Source organism: Hyperolius riggenbachi, chromosome 4 (genome assembly GCF_040937935.1).
Source record: "Hyperolius riggenbachi isolate aHypRig1 chromosome 4, aHypRig1.pri, whole genome shotgun sequence".
NCBI classification, from domain to species: Eukaryota; Metazoa; Chordata; class Amphibia; order Anura; family Hyperoliidae; genus Hyperolius; species Hyperolius riggenbachi.
Window position 1 is genome coordinate 172,156,257 of NC_090649.1, and position 24,753 is coordinate 172,181,009.

Below are 24,753 nucleotides of genomic sequence, written 5' to 3' on the forward strand. Positions count from 1 at the left end.
TCTTGTATTCCTGTGTCTGCTACTCTGTTACTGAACCTATTTCCTGTCTGACCTCGATTTAATTTGGTAGTTGAATTGTTTAACTACTTTTGGACCGAGCGAGTATAAATCTACGGCGGGCAGGGGGCGCTGTGGTCCTGACCGGACGTAAGCTCTACGTCCCATTGACCGCGCGCCCCCGCCCATCCCCGTCGCTCGGTCCGCTCTGCCCCCGCCGCAATGTGATGCCCTGCCGCCCCTATGACGGCAGAGCACTGTGAGCCGGGCAGGAGCCGTTTTCATTGGCTCCTGGCCCTGTCATTCATGTAAGCCTTTCCCATTGGCTTACATGGAGTGACAGGGTCAGGAGCCAATGAAAGCTGCTCCTGACCGGCGCACAGTGCTCTGCCGTCATAGCGACGGCAGAGAGAGCAGCCTGCGGCGGGGACAGAGCGGGGTGTCCGGCAGGAGCGACGGTAACTTGCGGCGATTCGTCGGGAAGCGGCGGTTTGCTGGACCAGCACCCTCTGGTCCTTAAGGGGGCAGAGGGTGCTGGTCCAGAAAGGGTTAAAAAGGGTGCTCTTGTTTCTCTTTGAGAAAAATTGGTTATTTTTGTTTATTTTAATAATTTAACAAAATTAGTAAGGAAATTAGGGTTGAATAAATCCCACTGTGCATGAAAGTTATACCTAACTTAAATAGCATTTGCTCTGATGTGGTTTGGCTGGAGCCCAGGGCAGATGCAGGTCAACCATAGACATATGGGAAACTCATCCGCCTGTGTGGGAATATCACAGACAACCCAGAAGTGCAATCTGCTTCCTGCAACAGATCCATTGCAGGCTGATTTATAAAACAGGATCTGTTCACTGTCAGTTCTGCAACGCAGTAAAATGGACTAAAAAATATATTTTCCGCTCAAGTGGGAGCACAGCTAACTGGTAACATTACTGGTTGCTGAACAAATGATCAGATTTGCCTAATTAATTGCTGAGCAAAGAAAAGAAGAGAAAGTTCTATGCTTCTCCTCTGGACACAGCATAAGCTTTTCTGCTTTGTTTTATTAACCTCTTAACGTTTAAGGAAATACATATCAGAATTCGTTTATTTCGCCAAGCATGATTGGGGCCATGCTTAGAATTGGATTTGGCACATTGATTGGCGCAGAAAGAGCAATACAACAGACAAGAGAATACAACAATAACAAGAGTAGTGCAACAGAAAAACAGGAGTAATACAACAGAACTGGAGTAATACAACAATTGAAGTAGAGCATTGCGGGTCTAGCAGGTGCAGCACCGTGAGACAGAAGATAAATTCTAGTACGAACAAAAGCACGGCAGTAAACAGAGCGGACGCAGCAGATGTCAGATATTAGCCCGCAGGTGGCTACAGGGGGGGATTGGTGGAGTGGGCAGAGTTCAAGAGTCTGACGGCCGTGGGGAAAAAAAGTGTTCGTACGCCTAGTAGTCTTAGCATGGATGGACCGGAACCTCCGGCCCAGTTTGAGTCGACTGAAGAGACTGACCAGGGTGAGAGGGGTCGCCCACAATTTTAATTGCTCTATTACGCAGTGCTGTAGATGAGATCTAGAGGGGGAAGAGGTTTTCCAATAATCTTCTCCGCTGAGCTGACGACCCTCTGGAGTTTGTATCTGTCGCTGGCGGAGCAGCTAGCGAACCAGACCAGGATGGATGAGCAGAGGACTGACTCGATTGTGGCTGAGTAGAAGGACCTCAGGAGTTCTTGGGCCATACCAAACTTCTTTAGTTGTCGAAGAAAGAAGAGTCCCAATTGGCCCTCCTGTGCATTCCAGGATGTGAATTCACGTCTTGCAATTAAAATCACCACGGCAAGCTCATGCACACGCTACCGTAGTATTAAAGTGACAGTTAACACCTACCTAACCCATAGTGTCACCTATACTTGGCCTTAGGATTTGTGGACACCTCAAATGGCTGCCGCCCATACTGATCGGATACAATCACTAGGGCAACAGTTCCAGGACCTAATGCTGTACTGTAATTACGGATCTTAAACTGAAAATAACAATCTGTTTACCATAAATTCTACATTAACATTGAATTATTTCACAGTTTTTTTTTTTTTCAGTTAAGGTTGCAATAACTTTTTTGTTGTTAATGAACCTGGCTCAAAAAAAGTAAGAAAATCCTGTTGTCTTCTGTATTTAGAAAGATTCTGTTCAGGCTTCTGTTCTACCTGAACTCCACTTTCAGTTATCTAGAGCAATGCAGGACAAATCCTTCTGCAATTAGCTAGGTCTTTTCCTCCAAAGAGGGTGTCTGAGAATTACTAGATTGGTTTCTCTATATGTTTGATGGTTTTCGAGTCAATGCGGCAGAACAGCTTTGAATGTGATAATTGAGCAGCATGTAGCAACTAGGTTTCCATTGTGCTATTTTGAAAACCACTTTTCCTTTATCCTCAAGAGACACTGTCGCAAGAAGGAGATTGTTTAAAAGGAAACCGAGGTGAGAAGGATATGGAAGCTGCCATATGTATTTATTTTTAAACAATAACAGTTGCCTAGCATGCTTTTTCTGGTCAGTAGTATCTGAATCGCACACCTTAACCACTTCACGACCGCCCCCCAGCCGATGGCCGGCGGCAAAGTCCGTGCCCAAACGACCGCAATACGCCCATCGGCGGGGGCGGCTGCGGGAGTGGCTATGCGGCGATCGCGTCATTCGTGACGCGATCAGCCGCCGGGGACTGGCTCCGCCCCCCGTTCGCTGTAACCCGCCGGCCGTTCGGAAGCGCCGGCGGGTTACTAGCACCCGGATCGCCGCGTGTACTGTGTATAATAGGCTTTGTAATGTATACAAAGCCTATTATACTGGCTGCCTCCTGCCCTGGTGGTCCCAGTGTCCGAGGGACCACCAGGGCAGGCTGCAGCCACCCTAGTCTGCACCCAAGCACACTGATTTCCCCCCCCCCCGCCCCCTGATCGCCCACAGCACCCCTCAGACCCCCCCCTGCCCACCCCCCAGACCACTGTTTGCACCCAGTCACCCCCCTAATCACCCATCAATCACTCCCTGTCACTATCTGTCAACGCTATTTTTTTTTTTAGTCCCTAATCTGCCCCCTACTCCCTCCTGATCACCCCCCCACCCCTCAGATTCTCCCCAGACCCCCCCCAGACCCCCCCCCCCCCGTGTACTGTATGCATCTATCCCCCCTGATCACCTGTCAATCACCTGTCAATCACCCGTCAATCACCCGTCAATCACCCCCTGTCACTGCCACCCATCAATCAGCCCCTAACCTGCCCCTTGCGGGCAATCTGATCACCCACCCACTCCAATAGATCGCCCGCAGATCCGACATCAGATCACCTCCCAAATCCATTGTTTACATCTATTCTCTCCTCTAAACACCCACTAATTACCCATCAATCACCCCCTATCACCACCTGTCACTGTTACCCATCAGATTAGACCCTAATCTGCCCCTTGCGGGCACCCAATCACCCGCCCACACGCTCAGATTGCCCTCAGACCCCCCCCCCCACCTTATCAATTCGCCCGTGCAATATTTACATCTGTTATTCCCTGTAATAACCCACTTATCACCTGTCAATCACCCATCAATCACCCCCTGTCACTGCCACCCATCAATCACCCCCTGTTACTGCCACCCATCAATCAGCCCCTAACCTGACCCTTGCGGGCAATCTGATCACCCACCCACTCCAATAGATCGCCCGCAGATCCGACATCAGATCACCTCCCAAATCCATTGTTTACATCTATTCTCTCCTCTAAACACCCACTAATTACCCATCAATCACCCCCTATCACCACCTGTCACTGTTACCCATCAGATTAGACCCTAATCTGCCCCTTGCGGGCACCCAATCACCCGCCCACACGCTCAGATTGCCCTCAGACCCCCCCCTTATCAATTCGCCAGTGCAATATTTACATCTGTTATTCCCTGTAATAAGCCACTGATCACCTGTCAATCACCCATCAATCACCCCCTGTCACTGCCACCCACCAATCACCCCCTGTCACTGCCACCCATCAAACAGCCCCTAACCTGATCACCCACCCACACCAATAGATCGCCCGCAGATCCGACATCAGATCACTTCCCAAGTGCAGTGTTTACATCTCTTCTCTCCTCTAAACACCCACTAATTACCCATCAATCACCCATCAATCACCCCCTACCACCACCTGTCACTGTTACCCATCAGATTAGACCCTAATCTGCCCCTTGCGGGCACCCAATCACCCGCCCACACCTCAGAACGCCCTCAGACCCCAGCCCTGATCACCTCGCCAGTGCATTGCTTGCATCTATTTCCCCCCTCTAATCACACCTTGAGACACCCATCAATCACCTCCTGTCACCCCCTAGCACACCTACCCATCAGATCAGGCCCTAATTTGCCCCGTGTGGGCTCCTGATCACTCGGCCAAACCCTCAGATCCCCCTCAGACCCCCTTCCGATCACCTCCCCAGTGCATTGATTGCATCTATTTTCCCCTCTAACCGCCCCCTGAGACACCCATCAATCACCTCCTGTCACCCCCCCTAGCACTCCTATCCATCAGATCAGGCCCAATACATCCTGTCATCTAAGAGGCCACCCTGCTTATGACCGATTCCACAAAATTTGCCCCCTCATAGACCACCTGTCATCAAAATTTGCAGATGCTTATACCCCTGAACAGTCATTTTGAGAAATTTGGTTTCCAGACTACTCACAGTTTTGGGCCCGTAAAATGCCAGGGCAGTATAGGAACCCCACAAGTGACCCCATTTTAGAAAGAAGACACCCCAAGGTATTCTGTTAGGTGTATGATGAGTTCATATAATATTTTATTTTTTGTCAAAAGTTAGCGGAAATTGGATTTTTATTGTTTTTTTCACAAAGTGTCATTTTTCACTAACTTGTGACAAAAAATAAAATCTTCTATGAACTCACCATACCCCTAACAGAATACCTTGGGGTGTCTTCTTTCTAAAATGGGGTCACTTGTGGGGTTCCTATACTGCCCTGGCATTTTAGGGGCCCTAAACCGTGAGGAGTAGTCTAGAAAACAAATGCCTCAAAATGACCTGTGAATAGGACGTTGGGCCCCTTAGCGCACCTAGGCTGCAAAAAAGTGTCACACATGTGGTATCGCCATACTCAGGAGAAGTAGTATAATGTGTTTTGTGGTGTATTTTTACACATACCCATGCTGGGTGGGAGAAATATCTCTGTAAATGGACAATTGTGTGTAAAAAAAAATCAAATAATTGTCATTTACAGAGATATTTCTCCCACCCAGCATGGGTATGTGTAAAAATACACCCCAAAACACATTATACTACTTCTCCTGAGTACGGCGGTACCACATGTGTGGCACTTTTTTGCACCCTAAGTGCGCTAAGGGGCCCAAAGTCCAATGAGTACCTTTAGGATTTCACAGGTCATTTTGCGACATTTGGTTTCAAGACTACTCCTCACAGTTTAGGGCCCCTAAAATGCCAGGGCAGTATAGGAACCCCACAAATGACCCCATTTTAGAAAGAAGACACCCCAAGGTATTCCGTTAGGAGTATGGTGAGTTCATAGAAGATTTTATTTTTTGTCACAAGTTAGCGGAAAATGACACTTTGTGAAAAAAAACAATCAAAATCAATTTCCGCTAACTTGTGACAAAAAAAAAAAATCTTCTATGAACTCACCATACATCTAACGGAATACCTTGGGGTGTCTTCTTTCTAAAATGGGGTAATTTGTGGGGTTCCTATACTGTCCTGGCATTTTAGGGGCCCTAAACCGTGAGGAGTAGTCTTGAAACGAAATTTCTCAAAATGACCTGTGAAATCCTAAAGGTACTCATTGGACTTTGGGCCCCTTAGCGCAGTTAGGGTGCAAAAAAGTGCCACACATGTGGTATCGCCGTACTCAGGAGAAGTAGTATAATGTGTTTTGGGGTGTATTTTTCCACATACCCATGCTGAGTGGGAGAAATATCTCTATAAATAGACAATTGTGTGTAAACAAAATCAAAAAATTGTCATTTACGGAGATATTTCTCCCACCCAGCATGGGTATGTGTAAAAATACACCCCAAAACACATTATACTACTTTTCCTGAGTACGGCAATACCACATGTGTGGCACTTTTTTGCAGCCTAACTGCGCTAAGGGGCCCAAAGTCCAATGAGCATCTTTAGGTTTACAGGGGTGCTTACAATTAGGCACCCCCCAAAATGTCAGGACAGTGAACACACCCCACAAATGACCCCATTTTGGAAAGTAGACACTTCAAGGTATTCAGAGAGGAGCATAGTGAGTCCGTGGCAGATTTCATTTTTTTTTGTCGCAAGTTAGAAGAAATGGAAACTTTTTTTTTTTTTTTTTCACAAAGTGTCATTTTCCGCTAACTGGTGACAAAAAATAAAATCTTCTATGAACTCACCATGCCTCTCACTGAATACTTTGGGATGTCTTCTTTCCAAAATGGGGTCATTTGGCGGGTATTTGTACTATCCTGGAATTTTAGCCCCTCATGAAACCTGACAGGTGCGCAGAAAAGTCAGAGATGCTTGAAAATGGGAAAATTCACTTTTGGCACCATAGTTTGTAAACGCTATAACTTTAACCCAATCCAATAAATATACACTGAATGGTTGTTTTTTTTTATCAAAGACATGTAGCAGAATAACTTTCGCGCTCAAGTGTATAGGAAATTTTACTTTATTTGAAAAATGTCAGCACAGAAAGTTAAAAAAGTCATTTTTTTGACAAAATTCATGTCTTTTTTGATTAATATAATAAAAAGTAAAACTCGCAGCAGCAATCAAATAGCATCAAAAGAAAGCTGTATTAGTGACAAGAAAAGGAGGTAAAATTCATTCAGGTGGTAGGTTGTATGACCGAGCATTAAACCGTGAAAGCTGCAGTGGTCTGAATGGAGAAAAAGGCTCTGGTCCTTAAGGGGCGAAAAGACTGTGGTCCTCAAGTGGTTAAACGAGCATGCAGCACATCTTGATCTGCATGCTTGTTTAGGATCTATGGCTTAATGTAATAGAGACACATCAGGATCTATGGTTTAATGTAATAGAGACACATCAGGATCTATGGCTTAAAGGGAACCTAAACTGAGAGGGATATGGATGTTTCCTTTTAAACAATACCAGTTGCCCAGCAGTCCTGCTGATCTCTTTGGCTCCAGCAGTGGCTGAATCACACACCTGAAACAAGCATGCAGCTAATCCAGTCTGACTTCAGTCAGAGAACCTGATCTGCATGCTTGTTGAGGGGCTGTGACTAAAATTATTAGAGACGCAGGAGCAGCAGGAGAGCCAGGCAACTGGTATTATTTTAAAAGGAAAAATCCAAATCCTTCTCAGTTTAGGTTCCCTTTAAAGTAATAGAGACACATCAGGACAGCCATGCAATGTGCATTATTTAAACTCCCTAGTGGTAATGACGAGCCTGACTCGTCCAGCTAAAACCTGCTGCAATCCGTATGGATGAGTCAGGCTCGCCTATGCTGCCAGGGAGATTTCGAGCTGCTCTGCACAGACAGCTCCACTTTTTCTGCTTCTATGGACTTCCCTGGGACTGATGAATGGCTGTCAGTACACTGTGGGTAGGGATCTGAGCTACCCATAGTGTGCTAACCCGCATCTATCAGTCCCAGGGAAGCCCACAGTGCCAGCGGGGCAGACCAGCTGCAAGCTGGTGGCTGGCAGCATTCCTTATCTCCTACTCCCTCCCTCCACTGATCACCCATCCCTCCCAATGCCCCCCCCTTCTTGTACACACCCCAGCATTTCAGATTCCCCCCGCCTCCACAATCATACATGTTTCCCTCCCGATGCCCGTTCCCTCCTGTGCCCCGGTGCTGCTGTAAAGAGATGGGGAGAATTAGGGCTGTCAGTACACTGTGGGTAGGGATCTGAGACTCACGGCGCCCCGGATTGGCTGATGGCAGGGGGCGTGCCAGTGAGGTCTTCTCTGCTTCTTAAGCCTCCGGGCTTCATTCAGCAAGTGTCTGCTGTCGTGAATACCTCGTGTGTTAGTGCTCAGACCTTAGACTAGATCCCAGGTGTTGAAACCAAGGACTTAACACCTAGACTAGGATATTGTTTATATTGTTATTGATTTCATGTGTATGACTTTGGCTAAACTCTGACTCTGATCTCGCTTACTGATTCTGTACCTCTGCCTATCTGCTTAAAGTTGCTGAACCTCTGCCCGATTTACGATTATTCTTTGGCCTTACGATTCTGCTCTGATACTGTCCTCTCTGTTGCTAACCCTTGCCTGTTTGACCATTCTACTCACCGGTGGGCCCTCGCCATTGGTGAGGTGTTAGCTTACCAGCTCCTCTGGTGAATTTGTTCTGCTAGGCTGCAGTACAGCCTTAATCGCCTGCTCCTCAGGTGATCAGTAATTGCAGTATTGTTGCTACCTCCTGCTCCCTAGGCTGCAGTACGGTCTTATTCACCTACTTCTCAGGTGATCATTAGTTACAGTTTGTGTATGTACAGTACCTTACCAGCCCCTCTGGTAAGGTCTCGCTAAACTATTAAAGTTCTGTACTTTATTTCACGGTCAGTGTACCGATAGTACCTCATCAGTCCCTCTGGTGAGGTCTCGTCAAACTATTAAGTTACGGTTGCACCAAGCACTACATACTCAGCTACTTGTGCTGCTATACTGGTATTATTGGTGATTCTGCAGATCACACATAATCGGGTATAGCGTTTGCATTTTTGGTGATTCTGCAGATCCCCAAATAATCAGACATCTGAGTTGCGACACCCAACCTTTACAGCAGCGTCATCAACATCTGGCGGCAAACTATCAAACTATTCTTTTTTTTTTTTTTTTTTGGATTGAATTCCATACAATAACGTGTATTGAATTCAGTATTGAAATAAAACATGGATTAAAAATAAAAAGTGCTTGAAAATTATTTGACAATAATTGAACCACTTTTTGCACAGAAATCCTGGGGAAATTGAACACCAGGGAGGCTACAAGGAAATAAATGTGCAGCCTCCATGTCTCTCTCCTCAGGTTCCCTTTAAAATTGCACTAAAGATAGACTCAAATGTATAATCCGGTCTATGACCATTAGTCAGCATTATCTCTACTACCTGTTTTATAAAGGACTGTGTTTTATCCTTACACACATATGTATGCCGACTTTTAGAATTATCATTGTGTATATTGTCACATGGTGCTTGTTGAAAACTGTTGTTTTGATTTGGCAAAGCAAGGTTTTGCCCATTCTTGCATTTTAAAAATGCTAAGCTTGTTCTACTAAAGTTCTTATGATACTTGTATTTAAAGGGTCCTTGAACTGGCATGTGACATGAGATAAACATAGGAACGTATAGTACTAGTCCTACTAAGAAATTGTCTGAAGTGTGTTTCTGTTTTCCTGTACTGCAAGTGTTATAAATCTAGTTCTGGTATCTGTGCAAATGAGGCAGTCAAGCAGAAAGTCAAATTTAAGGTAGCCATACATCACTTGATGTATGGGCAGATCAACCATGAGACAAATCCCTCTCTGATCTAATCAGAAAATGATCTGTTGATTGACCATACACCGTACACAGATTTCCGATAGATTTCAGCATCAAATCTATTAGAAATTGGCCTATCTCCACCACCTGTTTTGCTGCTCCCCAAGTGTCAGTGTCCTCCCAGGTGGCCATGCTCAGTAAGTCTCACCTGTTCTACAATGCGACTCTGATCCTTCTCTGGTGTTCGGTGTCACTCTGATTGCCTGATCCACTTGGCACTACTGAGTAGTGATGTCACCCATGTGCTTGGTGGTACAGGAGGAGGCAAAAGAGTCACCCCGGTGGAGAGGTGAGACATTACTCTGCACACAAGCATGGGGGGAGGGGGAGAGAGAATTTTACTCTTGGGGGGGGGGGGACCGTCCGGGGGTACATTAGTCAATGCGATATTGAATGGGAAGGCCAGTCGGGCAGCAGTATCAAGTGGTGTACGGGAACCTTTAACCTGATGTCCTGAAAAGTGAATAGAAGGCAAAACACTCTAATCTGGCAATCCAGAAACCATGATGATTAAAGCGGACCCAAACCAAACCTTTTTTTAATTCAAAATATTTAGTTGCACCACTCACATAGAAAGATAAATAAACACTCCTTCAAGCTTATGAGCATTTCAGTGCATGCTTTTCACCCTTCTCTTTCCATAACTAGGGTTATACAGGTGGCAGCCATTAGCAATTCCTCCTTTGCCGGACACCTCCTACTCCACCAGTCTGCCGGATTCTGTCCCGGCAATATGAAAGGAAGGGAGGGGTTCCTCCAATAAATGTAAAATATTTTATATTTGTCATCATGCAGCTGAAAAAAGGCTGCTATTTATTATTATAATTTAGAAAATAGATTTTATTTCTGAAATCTTGTATGTTTAATTTGGGTCCACTTTAAGTTCTTGTTCTCTAAAGTTGAAAGAGTCATTACGTTTCTTTGCTTTGCAGCAGTATGAAGCTGATTTTACATCAAGATTGTCATATCTGCTGTTTAGAATTCAAAATTCAGATCTTCAACTGAAAAATAAATCTGAGACTCAGGTTTATGTTACTAATGTTCAGTTAACCATTAGTACTACACATATAATTCATTAACTCATAAGTTTACTTTTGATCAGGTTTGCTTTACAGTTAGAAGTACTGTACCCTTTTGTGTTGTGATTATCAGTGCAAGGCTTCAGATAATACATTCCTTTCAGAGAAAAAAAAAAGAATAATTTTTCTTGTAATATGAATGGTTTGAAAGATGTAGTCAGTTCGGTTTGTTTTCTCATCTCCTACGGTAAGCTAAGGTGGCCATAGCCCCCATAGGCAACCTTGCCATCAAGAAAATAAATGTGACCTTTTCATAACAAGTTGCATTAAGTCTGTATGTAATTGCATGAGAGTATTTTCTAGTGATAAGCATGATTCAGGCACATATTTTTCTCCTTTGCTTTCATTTGCAGGTTATCTGGAGCTATGCAAGCCATTGCCTTTCTCTCGTTAATAGCTGTCCAGGCTGCAGTGCTTGGTGCCAGCCTTCATAATGACACCATTACGGAGTTCTCTGTCAAGCTGTACCACGAGCTGAGAGCCTTAAAGGAAGATGAGAATATATTCTTCTCTCCTCTGAGCATTGCCTTGGCTGTGGGCATGGTGGAGCTGGGGGCTCGTGGATCTAGTCTTAAAGAGATTCGACATGCCTTGGGTTATGACAAACTAAAGAACGGTAAATCCTATACCAATTGCTTTCTGTGTGGTCATCTTCATGATTCCTTAGAACAGAATATAATGTCCTCTATGGAAACATCAGTTATATGCCTCCAATTGTATACAGTTTACCTAAAGCCAGATTGTAGACTCATTTGGCAATTTTATGAATATAGTAATTTGTCATGAAAGGAGGCATATCACTTGTCCCTTAAAGAGAACCCGAGGTGGGTTTGAAGAATGTTATCTGCATACAGAGGCTGGATCTGCCTATACAGCCCAGCCTCTGTTGCTATCCCAAACCCCCCTAAGGTCCCCCTGCACTCTGCAATCCCTCATAACTCACAGCCACGCTGCTGACAAACAGCTTGTCAGAGCTGGCTGTGTTTATCTCTATAGTGTCAGTCTGCTGCTCTCCCCGCCTCCTGCAGAACTCCGGTCCCCGCCTGCATCCCTTCCCTTCCTGCTGATTGGAGGGAAGGGACGGGGGCAGGGACTGGAGCTATGCAGGAGGCGGGGGAGCAGCTGAGACTGACACTACAGATGTAAACACAGCCTCACAGCACGGCTGTGATTTATGAGGGATTGCAGAGTGCAGGGGAACCTTAGGGGGGTTTGGGATAGCAACAGAGGCTGGGCTGTATAGGCAGATCCAGCCTCTGTATGCAGATAACATTCTTTAAACACACCTCGGGTTCTCTTTAAAAACCACCCTGGCGTTCTATTAAGATCGCCAGGGCGGCTGCGGGAGGGTTTTTTTAAAATAAAAAAAAAACTATTTCATGCAGCCAACTGAAAGTTGGCTGCATGAAAGCCCACTAGAGGGCGCTCCGGAGGCGTTCTTCCGATCGCCTCCGGCACCCAGAATAAACAAGGAAGGCCGCAATGAGCGGCCTTCCTTGTTTTGCTTACATCGTCGCCATAGCGACGAGCGGAGTGACGTCATGGACGTCAGCCGACGTCCTGACGTCAGCCGCCTCCGATCCAGCCCTTAGCGCTGGCCGGAACTTTTTGTTCCGGCTACGCTGGGCTCAGGCGGCTGGGGGGACCCTCTTTCGCCGCTGCTCGTGGCGGATCGCCGCAGAGCGGCGGCGATCAGGCAGCACACGCAGCTGGCAAAGTGCCGGCTGCGTGTGCTGCTCTTTATTTGAAGAAAATCGGCCCAGCAGGGCCTGAGCGGCAGCCTCCGGCGGTGATGGACGAGCTGAGCTCGTCCATACCGCCCGGCTGGTTAATACTGTTTCACTCCTTATTTTAACATTGCAGTTGTGACAGCCAGACTTTTTATGACTAAAGGTGGCCACTAACGATCCAATTTCTAGCGAAGTAAAATATTGTAATACATCGTTCACTACACCATCAACAAAGCAATCTTTGCTTCCTATCTATCAAAACCAACAGGAAAATCCAAATTTTGGTTCGACAAAAATTCATTCGGACGACATTTTTTTCACTCGTTCATAATCGATTGTGTCCACCAACAGAGATTTACAACCAATATGATCAGAATTTCTGATCGCTCGAATGATTTTTCGCTAGAAATTGGATCATTAGTGGCCACCTTTACTCTTTTAAAGGGGATTTCTCTGGAACGGCTGCATCAAAAATGTGAAAATTGTATGAGTGATGATACAACCCCCTTTTCTGTTTTAGTAACAATGTAAAATCTGAGAGAGCAAGCTAAAGCTTTAATTATGAGCTACTTGGCTAATGTCGAATTTTAAACTGTTCCTTGTTTAAAATTGTGAAAGACGTTCTCCCTGCATAACTCAAGCTGCTGCCACTATAGTGATTTTCTCATCTTCACCTCCTATGAATAGGCAGATAAGTGACACCAGCCACTTTTGCTCAGCCCGTACTTGCACCATGTCCTTTGTGAGTCACGGAGCCACCCCACTGACAAGTGAGTCAGTGCCGTTAGCGCAAACCCTGCTTCTTTATTGTTAATGTAAAATATGCAGGCTTAAGACATCTTTTTCAAGAGTTGCAACTCGTACAGAATTTTAGTTTCCAGATACGTCACTTATTATTCATTTATGTGTAGAATAATAAGGTTTTAATCTCTTTTTACAGTTAATTCTGAAGTAGCCTCATTTCTTGTGCTTTAGTTTTTATGTTTTTGTTTTTTCTACAGGTGAAGAATTTTCTCTGTTAAAAGATCTCTCCAGCATGATGACAGCCCAGGAAAGGCATTATGTGCTCCGCATTGCAAACTCCCTATATTTACAGAACGGATTTCATATCAGTGACAAGTTCATTCAGTTAATGAAAAAATACTTCAAGGCAGAAGTGGAAAATGTAGACTTCACTCAAGGTTCATCTGTTGCAGATCACATCAATTCGTGGGTGGAAAATCACACTAATAGTATGTTATCAGCCTCGATTGAGTATTTGGGGGATTTTCTTTATTACTGCATTTACAGCAATTTTCTAGCCAGTTGTCAGTGTGAGATTTGTACGGTGTGGCTGTATTCTTTTCTTACCTTCCAAGAGATTAGACTGCGTTTTTGTGCCTGCAGTATTAACACACTGTAGAATTCTGGTTTGTGATTGGTTGATCTTGGTTAATGTACCATCAGTGTAGTGTTATCACGGTGCGATGTGTAATTCTTGCCACTGCACACAATTGATGACGAAAACCTGGAGCTCCGCTTACTCTATGCTAATCAGCCAGGTGTTTGAATGCATTTCTCTTTAGTAGATAGGTTGCTGGAAGCAGACGTGTGTGTTTACCATTGTTTATAAAGCTGATGCGGGAGACTGTTGACATTTGGGTAACCTATGCACTCACTCACTCACTCACTCACTCACTCACTCACTCACTCACTCACTCACTCACTTTTTAAATGTAATCTACTTCTCTATGGTACTAATTGCCTGCGCAGTAGAGCAGACCAGATCGGGCTTGGCTATTTCCGCCTAATTCACTGTAAACAAGAAGCAGATTCGGGCACCATCCGTCATTCAGCTCATTTATTAAAACAGCTTGTGCAATATGAGATGTCAAATGGATATCACCTGATTCTCATGACGATACTGTGCAGGATGGAGTGGAGGTGGGTGCTCAGGGTTGCAGAAGGGTCGGCGACGGCCGTTTCGCGTCCACCAGGTGAGATGGTGCCCGAATCTGCTTCTTGTTTACAGTGAATTCATGCAATGCTTCCTTCCTACTACGTTTACAGGGCACACGTCAGTGGCTGAATTTGTATAGTGCAAGTGATTGACTGTGCGAGAAGTTTTGGCCCAGTGTCATTCAACCCACTGAACTTTCCTGGATTGTCAGGAGTGCCACACTTGCTTTTCTTGGATCACAGTCTATTTCCGCCTAAGCCTGATCGGAAAGCCGCAAATGTGCCTGGACTGGATTGCGGTAGGTAAATATATACCTTACCAGTGTTTGTGGGCCTGCCAGCGCTAGAACCAAGGGATGGAGGAGAACGGGGGGAAGCCTCATTATGCTGGGAATACACGGTACATTTTTGAGCCATTTAGATGGCTCGTTTGATAATTTCTAACATGGCCGATCTCCCGCCCGATCGATTCCGCGCTCGATTTCACATAGGGAACAATGGGAAAAGATAAAAAAACAAATGAAAGATAAGAGAATCGGGCGCGAAATCGAGCAGGGAATTGATAGGGTGGCAGGATTGAGCCGCAAAATACAAACCGTGTATTCCCAGCATTAGGATCCAGAGGCTTCCCCCTCCCAAGCTAACCCCCCCAGGGGATTTTTTTTTTTATTACAGATTTTCAAGCAAATTTTAAAAGCATGTTGAAAACCACCAAAAACCATTGTTTATACTTTATGTCCAAATACAGACCTGTCCGAAAGTAAATAATTTATCCTCATTTCACTATGAACATTGCAAAAAATTCAGCTTAAAAACAAACTCCCAGAACGTAACCTGTTTGTAAGTAAGGGACCGGCTGTACTTTAAGGCTACTTGCACACCAAGACGTTGTGTTAGGTGCCACGTTAAGGTCGCACAACGTGCACCTAACACAACGTATGGTGCTGCAAGAGCCGACGGTAGAGTGAGCCGCGTTAGGCGGCTCTATTCCGATAAAGTCTCCCAGAGTGGCGCTGATTGGCCGGCGGGACCACGTGACGCGGAGCGAGACACTCCGCATCACGTGGTCCCGCCGGCCAATCAGCGGCCGCCAGTGCAGTGAATATTAAGTAGCCATGTGCGCGGCTACTGTAGCTGGCTCTCCCCGCCTCCTCTCCGCCCCCTACTGCGCATGTGTAAACAGTCTAACGCGGCTATAGCCGCTCTAACGCCATAGCATGCTGCACTTTCCGGGCAACGTACAGCGTTACATGTAACGCAACATGGGCTGTGTGAACAGCCCACTTGAGTTACATTCCTGTGCGTTGGGGGAGCGTTACAGGCGCACTAACGTGCGCCTGTAACGTCCCTGTGTGTAAGCAGCCTAAATATAGGCACAGAGTAACAACTTTTACTTTAGGTACTGAGCTAACTTGCCACAATCTCATCATGCGTACGCAATGCTGCTACTACTGCGCTCTGAAAGCCTTTGCACTGGTAGGTTTTTCATTTAAATTCTGTAAAAAGGCAGGTTATACTGTACCTGCTGAGATGGTTCTTATTATTCTGGCTTTCATCTTCTGCAGCTGGCTGTCTGTAATGCTAAATCCCTGTTTGCCAATATTGTTCTTTTATGAACAGTCCTGAACTGGAGCCAGACTAATTTAGCCCAGTGTGTTCCCTGGTCTCCAACGCCACCCTGTATAATTCACAGGGAGGATGCTTACACAGCATAGAATATAAATGAATGGAAATGTGGGAGCCAATATTGCTGACTCTCTTAAAAAACGGCTATTTCCCTAGCTGGCATGCTCATGGCATAGCTTCACTACTTAATAAGCCACATTCAGGGGCTTTCAGACTTAAAGTGAACCTTAAGTCAACTGAAAAAAATTAGATTTACTCACCTGGGGCTTCCCTCAGCCCCCAGCAGCCGATCGGTGCCCTCGCTGCTCCGCTCCGATGTCCCAGGACCCGCCGGCGAGCACTTCCGGTTTGGCCGTCACCGGCCGACAGGCATGGGAACGCGAGTGATTGTTCGCGTTCCCAGCCTGTATATCGCCCTCTATGCTGCTATTGCGGCCAGTAGGTAAATGGAATTTTATTTTGTGGCTGACAATCCCGCTTTAAGGTGAATTGGAAGGATGTGTATATGTGTTGTCTATGAACCCCCAAGACTCACCCAAATGCCTGCAACATGCATTACTATCCATTCCCATTCCTAAATACCATGTAGTGTAGTGTAGAGTGGAGAAATAATAATGTATGAAAATCTCCACGAATACCAAACTGCAAGCCACAGCAAGCAAATCAAAGGTGCTAATCGGCGATCAGTTTACAGGGAGCTCATTAATGAACACACCCAAAGACACAGCATGTCAATAAGCCTCAACTAGAGCCCAGTAAATCTCCTCTTACAAAAAAAAAGCTAAAAAGAAAATGAAAAGCAGTTTCTGTCTAAGTGAAGATTTTCATAGAAACCCAAGACCATGTTTATTTGCTTATTACGCCTCTGCTTCCGTTGCTCACTAGATGGTGCTCTGTAGTAGATAAACATGTCTATCCAGTCACTTAAAGCAGAGTTCCCCAACCCTGTCCTCAAGGCCCACCAACAGTTCATGTTTTGCAGAAAACCACAAACATACACAGGTGAGGTAATTAGAATCTCAGCAGAGCTGATAAACTACCTCTGTGGATTTCCACAAAACATACACTGTTGGTGGACCTTGAGGACAGGGTTGGGAACACTGACTTAAAGGACACCTGTTAGGTCTTATAAAAAAAAAAGTTTAACTTACCTGGGGCTTCTACTGGCCCCCTGCAGACGTCCTGTGCAGGGACAAAACAATTCTCAGTTCCCCGGCCTTTCGTTACCGCCGACGCCCACTGCGCCTGGGTGGCCCTGGCTATTTGAGTTCTCTCTCCTGCTCACGTTGAAGGGAGCGTCCTGCAGGATGCTCCTCGGGGCGTGAGCAGGAGCAAGGACAGGTGCAGCCAGGGCCACGTAGGCACAGTGGCCATGCTGACTGAGAAAACAAAAGTGAGCCGCGGCAGGGAACCGGAGCATCGTTTTGTCTCGCCGCGGGTACAGGATGTCTTCAGGGGGGCGGTAGAAGCCCCAGGTAAGTTAAACTTTTTTAAAGACCTTACAGGTGTCCTTTGAATAATAATAATAATAATGATGATGATGATGATTATGAATATGATTATGATTATGATTATTATTATTATTATTATGAATTAGGTGATAAATAAGTCATTTGTGAATAGAGCCCTTGTGTTAATTTTGGCCATTAGAGTAATGTTTGTGCAGGTTTCACCCATCTTTTGTGGCAATGAAACTCTCTCCCTTGCCATGGACAGAACACGCAGCACAGACAAGCCCAGCATACGTAAACTGTTATAGGCTAGCGAAAGACTGTCACCCTAATCCGTCCCAAATTATTGTTTTAAACGACACAGTAATGTATGTATGGGGCTTGAGGATCTACAGCTACAGTGCACAGTGTTGTTAGTCTAGCTTGTTTACAGAAAGGGAGAGGCAGATAGATAGATGACTCATCATGTAGGAAAGGAGCTGTATCTATACTAGGATGCTTAGCAGTAGAGGGAGACACAAAACAGGATACACTGGCTCTTTTGTGTTTTAGGGTTATCACATTTTGAGCATTATATTGGGAATTTGAAGTATTTTGTGCATTGTTTTTATCTTAGCTACTTGATGCACGCCTAGCAGTACATTCACGGCCCTGCAAAGTTCACAGGATGCACCAGGGGCGTGAATGCAAGTCTGCAGCGGCGTGCAACCGACGCTCGCTCCCATTCGCCTGTGCGCGCCGCTGTTACCGCCGCTTCGCGGGGAGGTTAATGAATGGGACCGCAATTCCCATTCATAAATCTAAGTCCCCAATTCAATGAACACCGGAGTCTACGAGACGCCGGCATTCATTGTATCTTCCTGTTGTCACACTGCCACGCATAACTTCCGATTCATGTTCTTATGTATGTGAATCGGAAATAATGACTGAGGACATCTTGTGGCCAAATAGTAAATTACAGCAAAATTCATTTTTATTGAATAAAAATCCCCACACTGACTTTTATAATTAACTATTTCCCTCCCACACCCTCCCATAGTGCCCAAACTTTTTTTTTTATATGGGGGGGGGGGGGGGGGGGGATTAAATTAAAAAAATATATAAGTAGTTACCTTAGGGACTGAACTTTTTTAAAATGTATGTCAAGGCAGTATATTACTATTCATTTTTAATTTATGGGCTTGTAATTAGTGATGGACGCAAAACTGAAAAAATGCACATTAATTTCCAAATAAAATATTGGCGCCATGCCGTACATTGTACTAGGGACATTTTTTAAACGTTTCAATAACCGGGACAAATGGACAAATAAAATGTGTGGCTTTTGTCCACAGTAGAACGTTTTATTTTAACACTAATAATGATCAAAAACTGAGAAATAATGCATTTTTTCAATTGTTTTATTATTCATGTTAAAATGCATTTAGGATAAAATAATTCTTAGCATACTGTACGTCCCAAAGAAAGCATAATTGGTGGCGAGAAAAATAAGATATAGATCATTACGCTGTGATTAGTAGCAATTAAGTTATTGGCGAAACAAAGGGAGGAGCACTGACAGGTGAAAATTGCTCTGGTCCACAAGGGGAAAAAACCCTAAGAAGTCATTCCTCTCTTGAAAGTGAAAACGTTGACAGTGATATTGCCACTATTAGTGTGTGTGTGTGTGTGTGTGTGTGTGTGTGTGTGTGTGTGTGTGTGTGTGTGTGTGTGTGTGTGTGTGTGTGTGTGTGTGTGTGTGTGTACAAACAAAAAACTTTCTCTGCTTCTACTTGTAAAGCGGAAGATTTAGCAGCAGGATTATTATTATTATTATTATTATTATTAATAAACTTCATTTATACGCCGACATCAAAAAAGGGCACTGGGTGAAGCTGCTAGTAGAATATCGGCAATGCTGCCACTACTCTGCTATTGGTCACTGGATAATTTGATAATAATAGACTATCATAAATGTTACTGATATTCTATTATCTCTTTACCTAAGCTTTCTCTCACATTAATCCTCCCTTTGTCTACTCCTAACACTAACTTATTGCTATCTGAGACTAACCCCCCCCCCCCCCCCTTACTTACTCCTAATGAAAACCTTCCACTATCTAAGCCTAAATATAACATACCGCTATGTAAGCCAAACACTAATCTACCCCAACCTTCTCCTAACACTAACCTGGTAACTTACCGCTACTGCTGCCATCCACTACACAATTTCATCTCCACGATGCTTTTGGTACACTTGTCACCTCCTGCGCCCAAATTGTCCACTGGGCGCTGCTATAGTCGTAATTAGTATTGTGGTCTATGCAACACTCAAAGCATTGAAATTTCCCATATCGCTGTACAGTGCACTATTGATCTGTCCACAGATGGCTATGAACATGGATCCAGCCTCTTGAAGTATGTATGCACCTAAATGATCTCCTCTTTCAGTGCTACTGGATCAATAGCTAGGTTATTAGTGGCTGCTTGCTTAGTAGTTGGCTACTCTCTAGGCCTAAGAGTCCAAAAGAAGGTCCACCCAGGTTCAGGAACCATGTATTTATTGTTCCGTAAGTGCTCAAACCCTAAAGCAGTGGTTTTTGCCAGTGTTTTTGAAAACGCTCTCACATTCACTTTAACAAGAATCGTGGTAGAATCGCTGCAATTCTTCAAAATCGCAGCAAAATAGTTTTTGCCAATTTTTTTTTTTCAGTTTTGCCACAGTTTCACCGGGATTTTACCTTGATTCTAAGTTAAATGAATGGGAGAGCGTTTTGAAAATGCAAACAGCTGCTATTGTGTTTAAGACCTAACGCACACAAAAGGCATCTGACCGTCGCAGCCGATTATCTTTTCCGGGCCATTAACCATCTTGGCGGTATGGACGAGCTCAGCTCGTCCATTACCGCCGGAGGGTGCCGCTCAGGCCCTGCTGGGCCGATTTTGATCAAATAAAAAGCAGCACACGCAGCCGGCACTTTGCCAGCCGTGTGTGCTACCTGATCGCCGCCGCAGCGCGGCGATCCGCCGCATGCAGCGGCGAAAGAGGGTCCCCCCAGCCGCCCGAGCCCTGCGCAGCCGGAACAAATAGTTGCAGCCTTCCTTGTTACTTCTGATTGCCGGAGGCAATCAGAAGAATGTGTCGGGAGCGCCCTCTAGTAGGCTTTCATGCAGCCAACTTTCAGTTGGCTGCATGAAATAGTTTTTTTTTTCATTAAAAAAAAAACCCTCCCGCAGCCGCCCTGGCGATCTTAATAGAACACCAGGGTGGTTAAAGGTTCTGTGACACATATCGGGAGGATTTGGTTGGGAAAGTCCAGGACGGGGTTTATGTCTCACCCAGGTTCAGGATTTTTTGCATCCCTGTTCCTTTGATGCAGCTCAGGTTTTGCTGCATGCATGCAGTAATGAGGTGGGCTGGGTTTCCTGCAGGGGAGAAACTTGATTAGATGCAGGCTGTCAGTCTGATATTGCTCTCTGCCTGGGACTGACCTAAGCTGGGTCAGGAGAGTTGCTTGAAAAGGTAACTAAAACCAGGGGCGTAGCAATAGAGGTCGCAGCGGTCGCATGCGCGACTGGGCCCGGCTCCCGAAGAGGCGGGGGAGGGGCCCGGGGGGGCCCATGTCTTTTTGTAGTGGCCAGGACTGAGTGCGACCCGTGCGCCGTGAGCGCTATTGGGAGGGGGGGGGGGGGAGCCGCAGCCGCGGGGAGGGCAGCCCGACCTCTCCCTCCCTTCCTCTCCCCGGGCCCCCCCCTTCAGATGCAGAGTGACGCGCACGGAAGCGCTGTAGGCTGAAACTCACCTCCGTCCCTGCGTTCCAAGCGCCGCTGATCTCCTCTCGCTGTATAGATGTTGTTACACACTGCTTCCGGCTAAACAGGAAGCAGTGTGTAACAACATCTATACAGAGCGGGAGGAGACCAGCGGCGCAGGGACGGAGGTGAGTTCTGCCTACAGCGCTTCCGTGCGCCGCGCACTCTGCATCTGAAGGGGGGGGGGCCCGGGGAGAGGAAGGGAGGGAGAGGTCGGGCTGCTCTCCCCGCAGCTGCGGCTCCCCCCTTCATTATAGGGGGGGGGGGACCTACCTACCGACCTACCTACCTACCTAATCCTGGGGGGGGGCAGCTACCTAATCTTACCTATCCTGGGGGGGCAGCTACCTACCTAACCTATCTGGGGGGGGGGGCAGCTACCTAATCTATCCTGGGGGGCAGCTACCTACCTAACCTATCCTGGGGGGGGCAGCTACCTACCTAACCTGTCCTGGGGGGGCAGCTACCTACCTAACCTATCCTGGGGGGGCAGCTACCTACCTAACCTATCCTGGGGGGGGGCAGCTACCTACCTAACCTATCCTGGGGGGGCAGCTACCTACCTAACCTATCCTGGAGGGCAGCTACCTACCTAACCTATCCTGGGGGGCAGCTACCCACCTAACCTATCTGGGGGGGGGGCAGCTACCTAATCTAACCTATCCTGGGGGGCAGCTACCTACCTAACCTGTCCTGGGGGGGCAGCTACCTACCTAACCTGTCCTGGGGGGGCAGCTACCTACCTAACCTATCCTGGGGGGGGGGGGCAGCTACCTACCTAACCTATCCTGGGGGGGCAGCTACCTACCTAACCTATCTGGGGGGGGGCAGCTACCTAATCTAACCTATCCTGGGGGGCAGCTACCTACTCTAACCTATCCTGGCGGGCAGCTACCTACTCTAACCTATCCTGGGGGCAGCTACCTAATCTAACCTATCCTGGGGAAAGCTACCTAATCTATCCTGGGGGGCAGCTACCTAACCTATACTGGGGGGCACCTACCTCATCTAACCTATACTGGGGGGCAGCTACCTAATCTAACCTATACTGGGGGGCACCTACCTATCTAACCTGGGGGCACTTACTTGTCTAACCTGTATTCGGGGCACCTAGCTAGCCTATACAGGTGGCAACTATACTGGCTACCTATATTGGAGGCACCTACCTAACTAACCTATACTGGGGGCACCTACCTATCTAACCTATGCTGGGGACAACTATTCTGGCTACCTATATTAGAGGCACCCACCTAGCTAACCTGTACTGGGGGCGCCTATCTATCTAACCTATACCGGCGGCGCCTGCCTATCTAACCTATACTGGGGGCAACTATACTGGCTACTTATGCTGGAGGCACCTACCTGGCTAACCTATACCGGGGGCAACTATACTGGCTTACCTATGCCTGGCTACCTATACTGGGGGGACCTACAGCTGGCTATAGGGATTTGGATATGTGTGTGCGTCGGGTGTTGCCGGGGGAGGGGGGCTGTTGTTGCCGTGGGGGGGGGCCCACATCCAGATTCCGCATCGGGGCCCAGAGGTTTGTAGCTACGCCACTGACTAAAACACTGTTGTTTCAGTTGAGTTAAAAATTGCTGAAGAGAGTACTGGACTCTCTGTAGCTGTTAGACAGGGAAATACCTGTGTGTAGATTAGCAGCCTAAAGGTAGCCACTAACGGTCCAATTTCTAGCGAAAAATCGTTCAAGCGATCAGAAATTCTGATCGGAAGTGAAATATTGTAATACATCGTTCACTACACCATCAACAAACCAATCTTTACTTCCTATCTATCACAACCAACAAGAAAATCCAAATTTTGGTTCGACGAAAATTCATTCGGATGACATTTTTTTTCACTCGTACATAACCGATTGTGTCCACCAATGGAGATTATTTACAACCAATCCGATCAGAATTTCTGATCGCTCGAAAGATTTTTCGCTAGTAATTGGACCGTTAGTGGCCACCTTTAGTGGCAGGATTTTGTTTGATGTTTTGTTTTGCCATTTTACTCACCTGTAAATAGTGTGCATAGCTGTAAATAAAACTCCACGTTGCTGTATGAAGACTAAAGGAGCCTGCTGTGTCTGTGTGATATGTGTTGTGGGACTCATCCCAGGGAGCCCAGCACCCCGCTACCTACCTAATCCGTTACAAGTGGTGCAGGAAACGTGCGGTTTTGTTGTGGAGACGCTGTTGTGGAGGTCTGTTAAACATAGAGGAGATGTTCAAACAGTTGGTTTTGGCTAATGCAGTGCAACAGCAAGTGAATGCAGAACTGCAAAAGGCAAATGCACAGCAAAATGAACTAAATGCACAGCTGGCAGAACAGCAGCGGCAGCAGAATGCACAAATGTTACAGCTGGCAGAGCAGCAGCAGGAGCAGGCTATACAGAAACAGACTGTTATTGGCCAGATTAATGCAGCAAATGGGACAAAATCCTCAGAGCTCAGCTACAGGGGCTACTGTGATGGCATCCATCCAGGTAAGCCGTTTGTTGCATAAAATGTCTACAGAGGATGATGCAGAGGCCTATCTGACAACCTTTGAACGGACTGCCGAAAGGGAAGGCTGGCCTATGGACAAGTGGGCAGGACTGGTAGCCCCCACTCTTAATAGGAGAATCTCAAAAGGCTTACTTTGATTTGGAGCCGGAAGTGGCCAAAGATTATGAAAAATTGAAAAAGGAAATCTTGGCTCGATTGGGTGTGACTTTGGCTGTTCGAGCGCAACGTGTTAACTGCTGGTCTTACAAGACTGGAAAACCCACCTAGATCGCAGATGTATGATCTAATCCATCTGGTAAGAAAATGGTTGCAGCCAGTATCCCTAACTGGGCCTCAGATTGTGGAGCGGATCGTAATGGATCGCTATCTATGGGCTCTTCCTATCGCTCTTCAGAAATGGGTGAGTCATGGAGATCTAAGCTCTGCAGATCAACTTGTTGACTTTGTTGAACGCTACTATGCAGCCGAAAGTCTGGTTACTCCTCCTACAGGCCCCAGGTCAGTTCACTCTAACCCACGGTCACCATGGTTAGCTGGTAAGACTGCTTCAGGAAATGTGGGTGAAAAGAGTGGAAAAGGGGAACCTAGTAGTACTATGCCTTTAAAGGCAGACTGGCGTACGAGGCCTGAGAGGGTTAACCCCTCTGAAAGGGTTAAAAAGATTGTATGCTATCGCTGTCACAATGAAGGACATATTGCTGCAAACTGTCCACTGACAAGTGAATCCATGCAATGTGACTCTTCTTTTAAGGAAAATTGCCAATCTTTGTTTGCTACCATGGCGTACAGCGCATTACCAGGAAAAGAAAAACAAATGTGTACAATGATGTTGAATGGAAGTTTGGTTGGTCACACTGGTTAAAGAATGTATGGTACCTCCTATGAACTTCCGGTCTGAAAAGGTTGCAGTATTTTGTGTTCATGGAGATATTTAGGAGTATCCCACGGCAACCATGGACTTTGGAACTGTCCTGGGGGTACTTCCGCATGTTGTGGGAGTGGTTCCCCATTTAATGTAAGAAGCAATTGTGGGAAGAGATTTTCCACAGTGTTGGGAACGTTTGTATCATC

The 24,753-nt window shown here is 46.2% G+C and overlaps 1 protein-coding gene across 1 annotated transcript in view; it reads left to right on the forward strand.

Moving 5' to 3' along the window:
* The window catches only part of SERPINI1 (serpin family I member 1), a 135,377-nt gene that overhangs the window by 51,118 nt on the left and 59,506 nt on the right, over nt 1-24,753 (forward strand). The window contains exons 2-3 of the mRNA XM_068279288.1: nt 10,985-11,247; nt 13,363-13,593. Of these exons, the coding sequence (XP_068135389.1) occupies nt 10,998-11,247; nt 13,363-13,593 (481 nt within the window). The 5' untranslated portion in view covers nt 10,985-10,997. The remainder of the gene's footprint in view (nt 1-10,984; nt 11,248-13,362; nt 13,594-24,753) is intronic.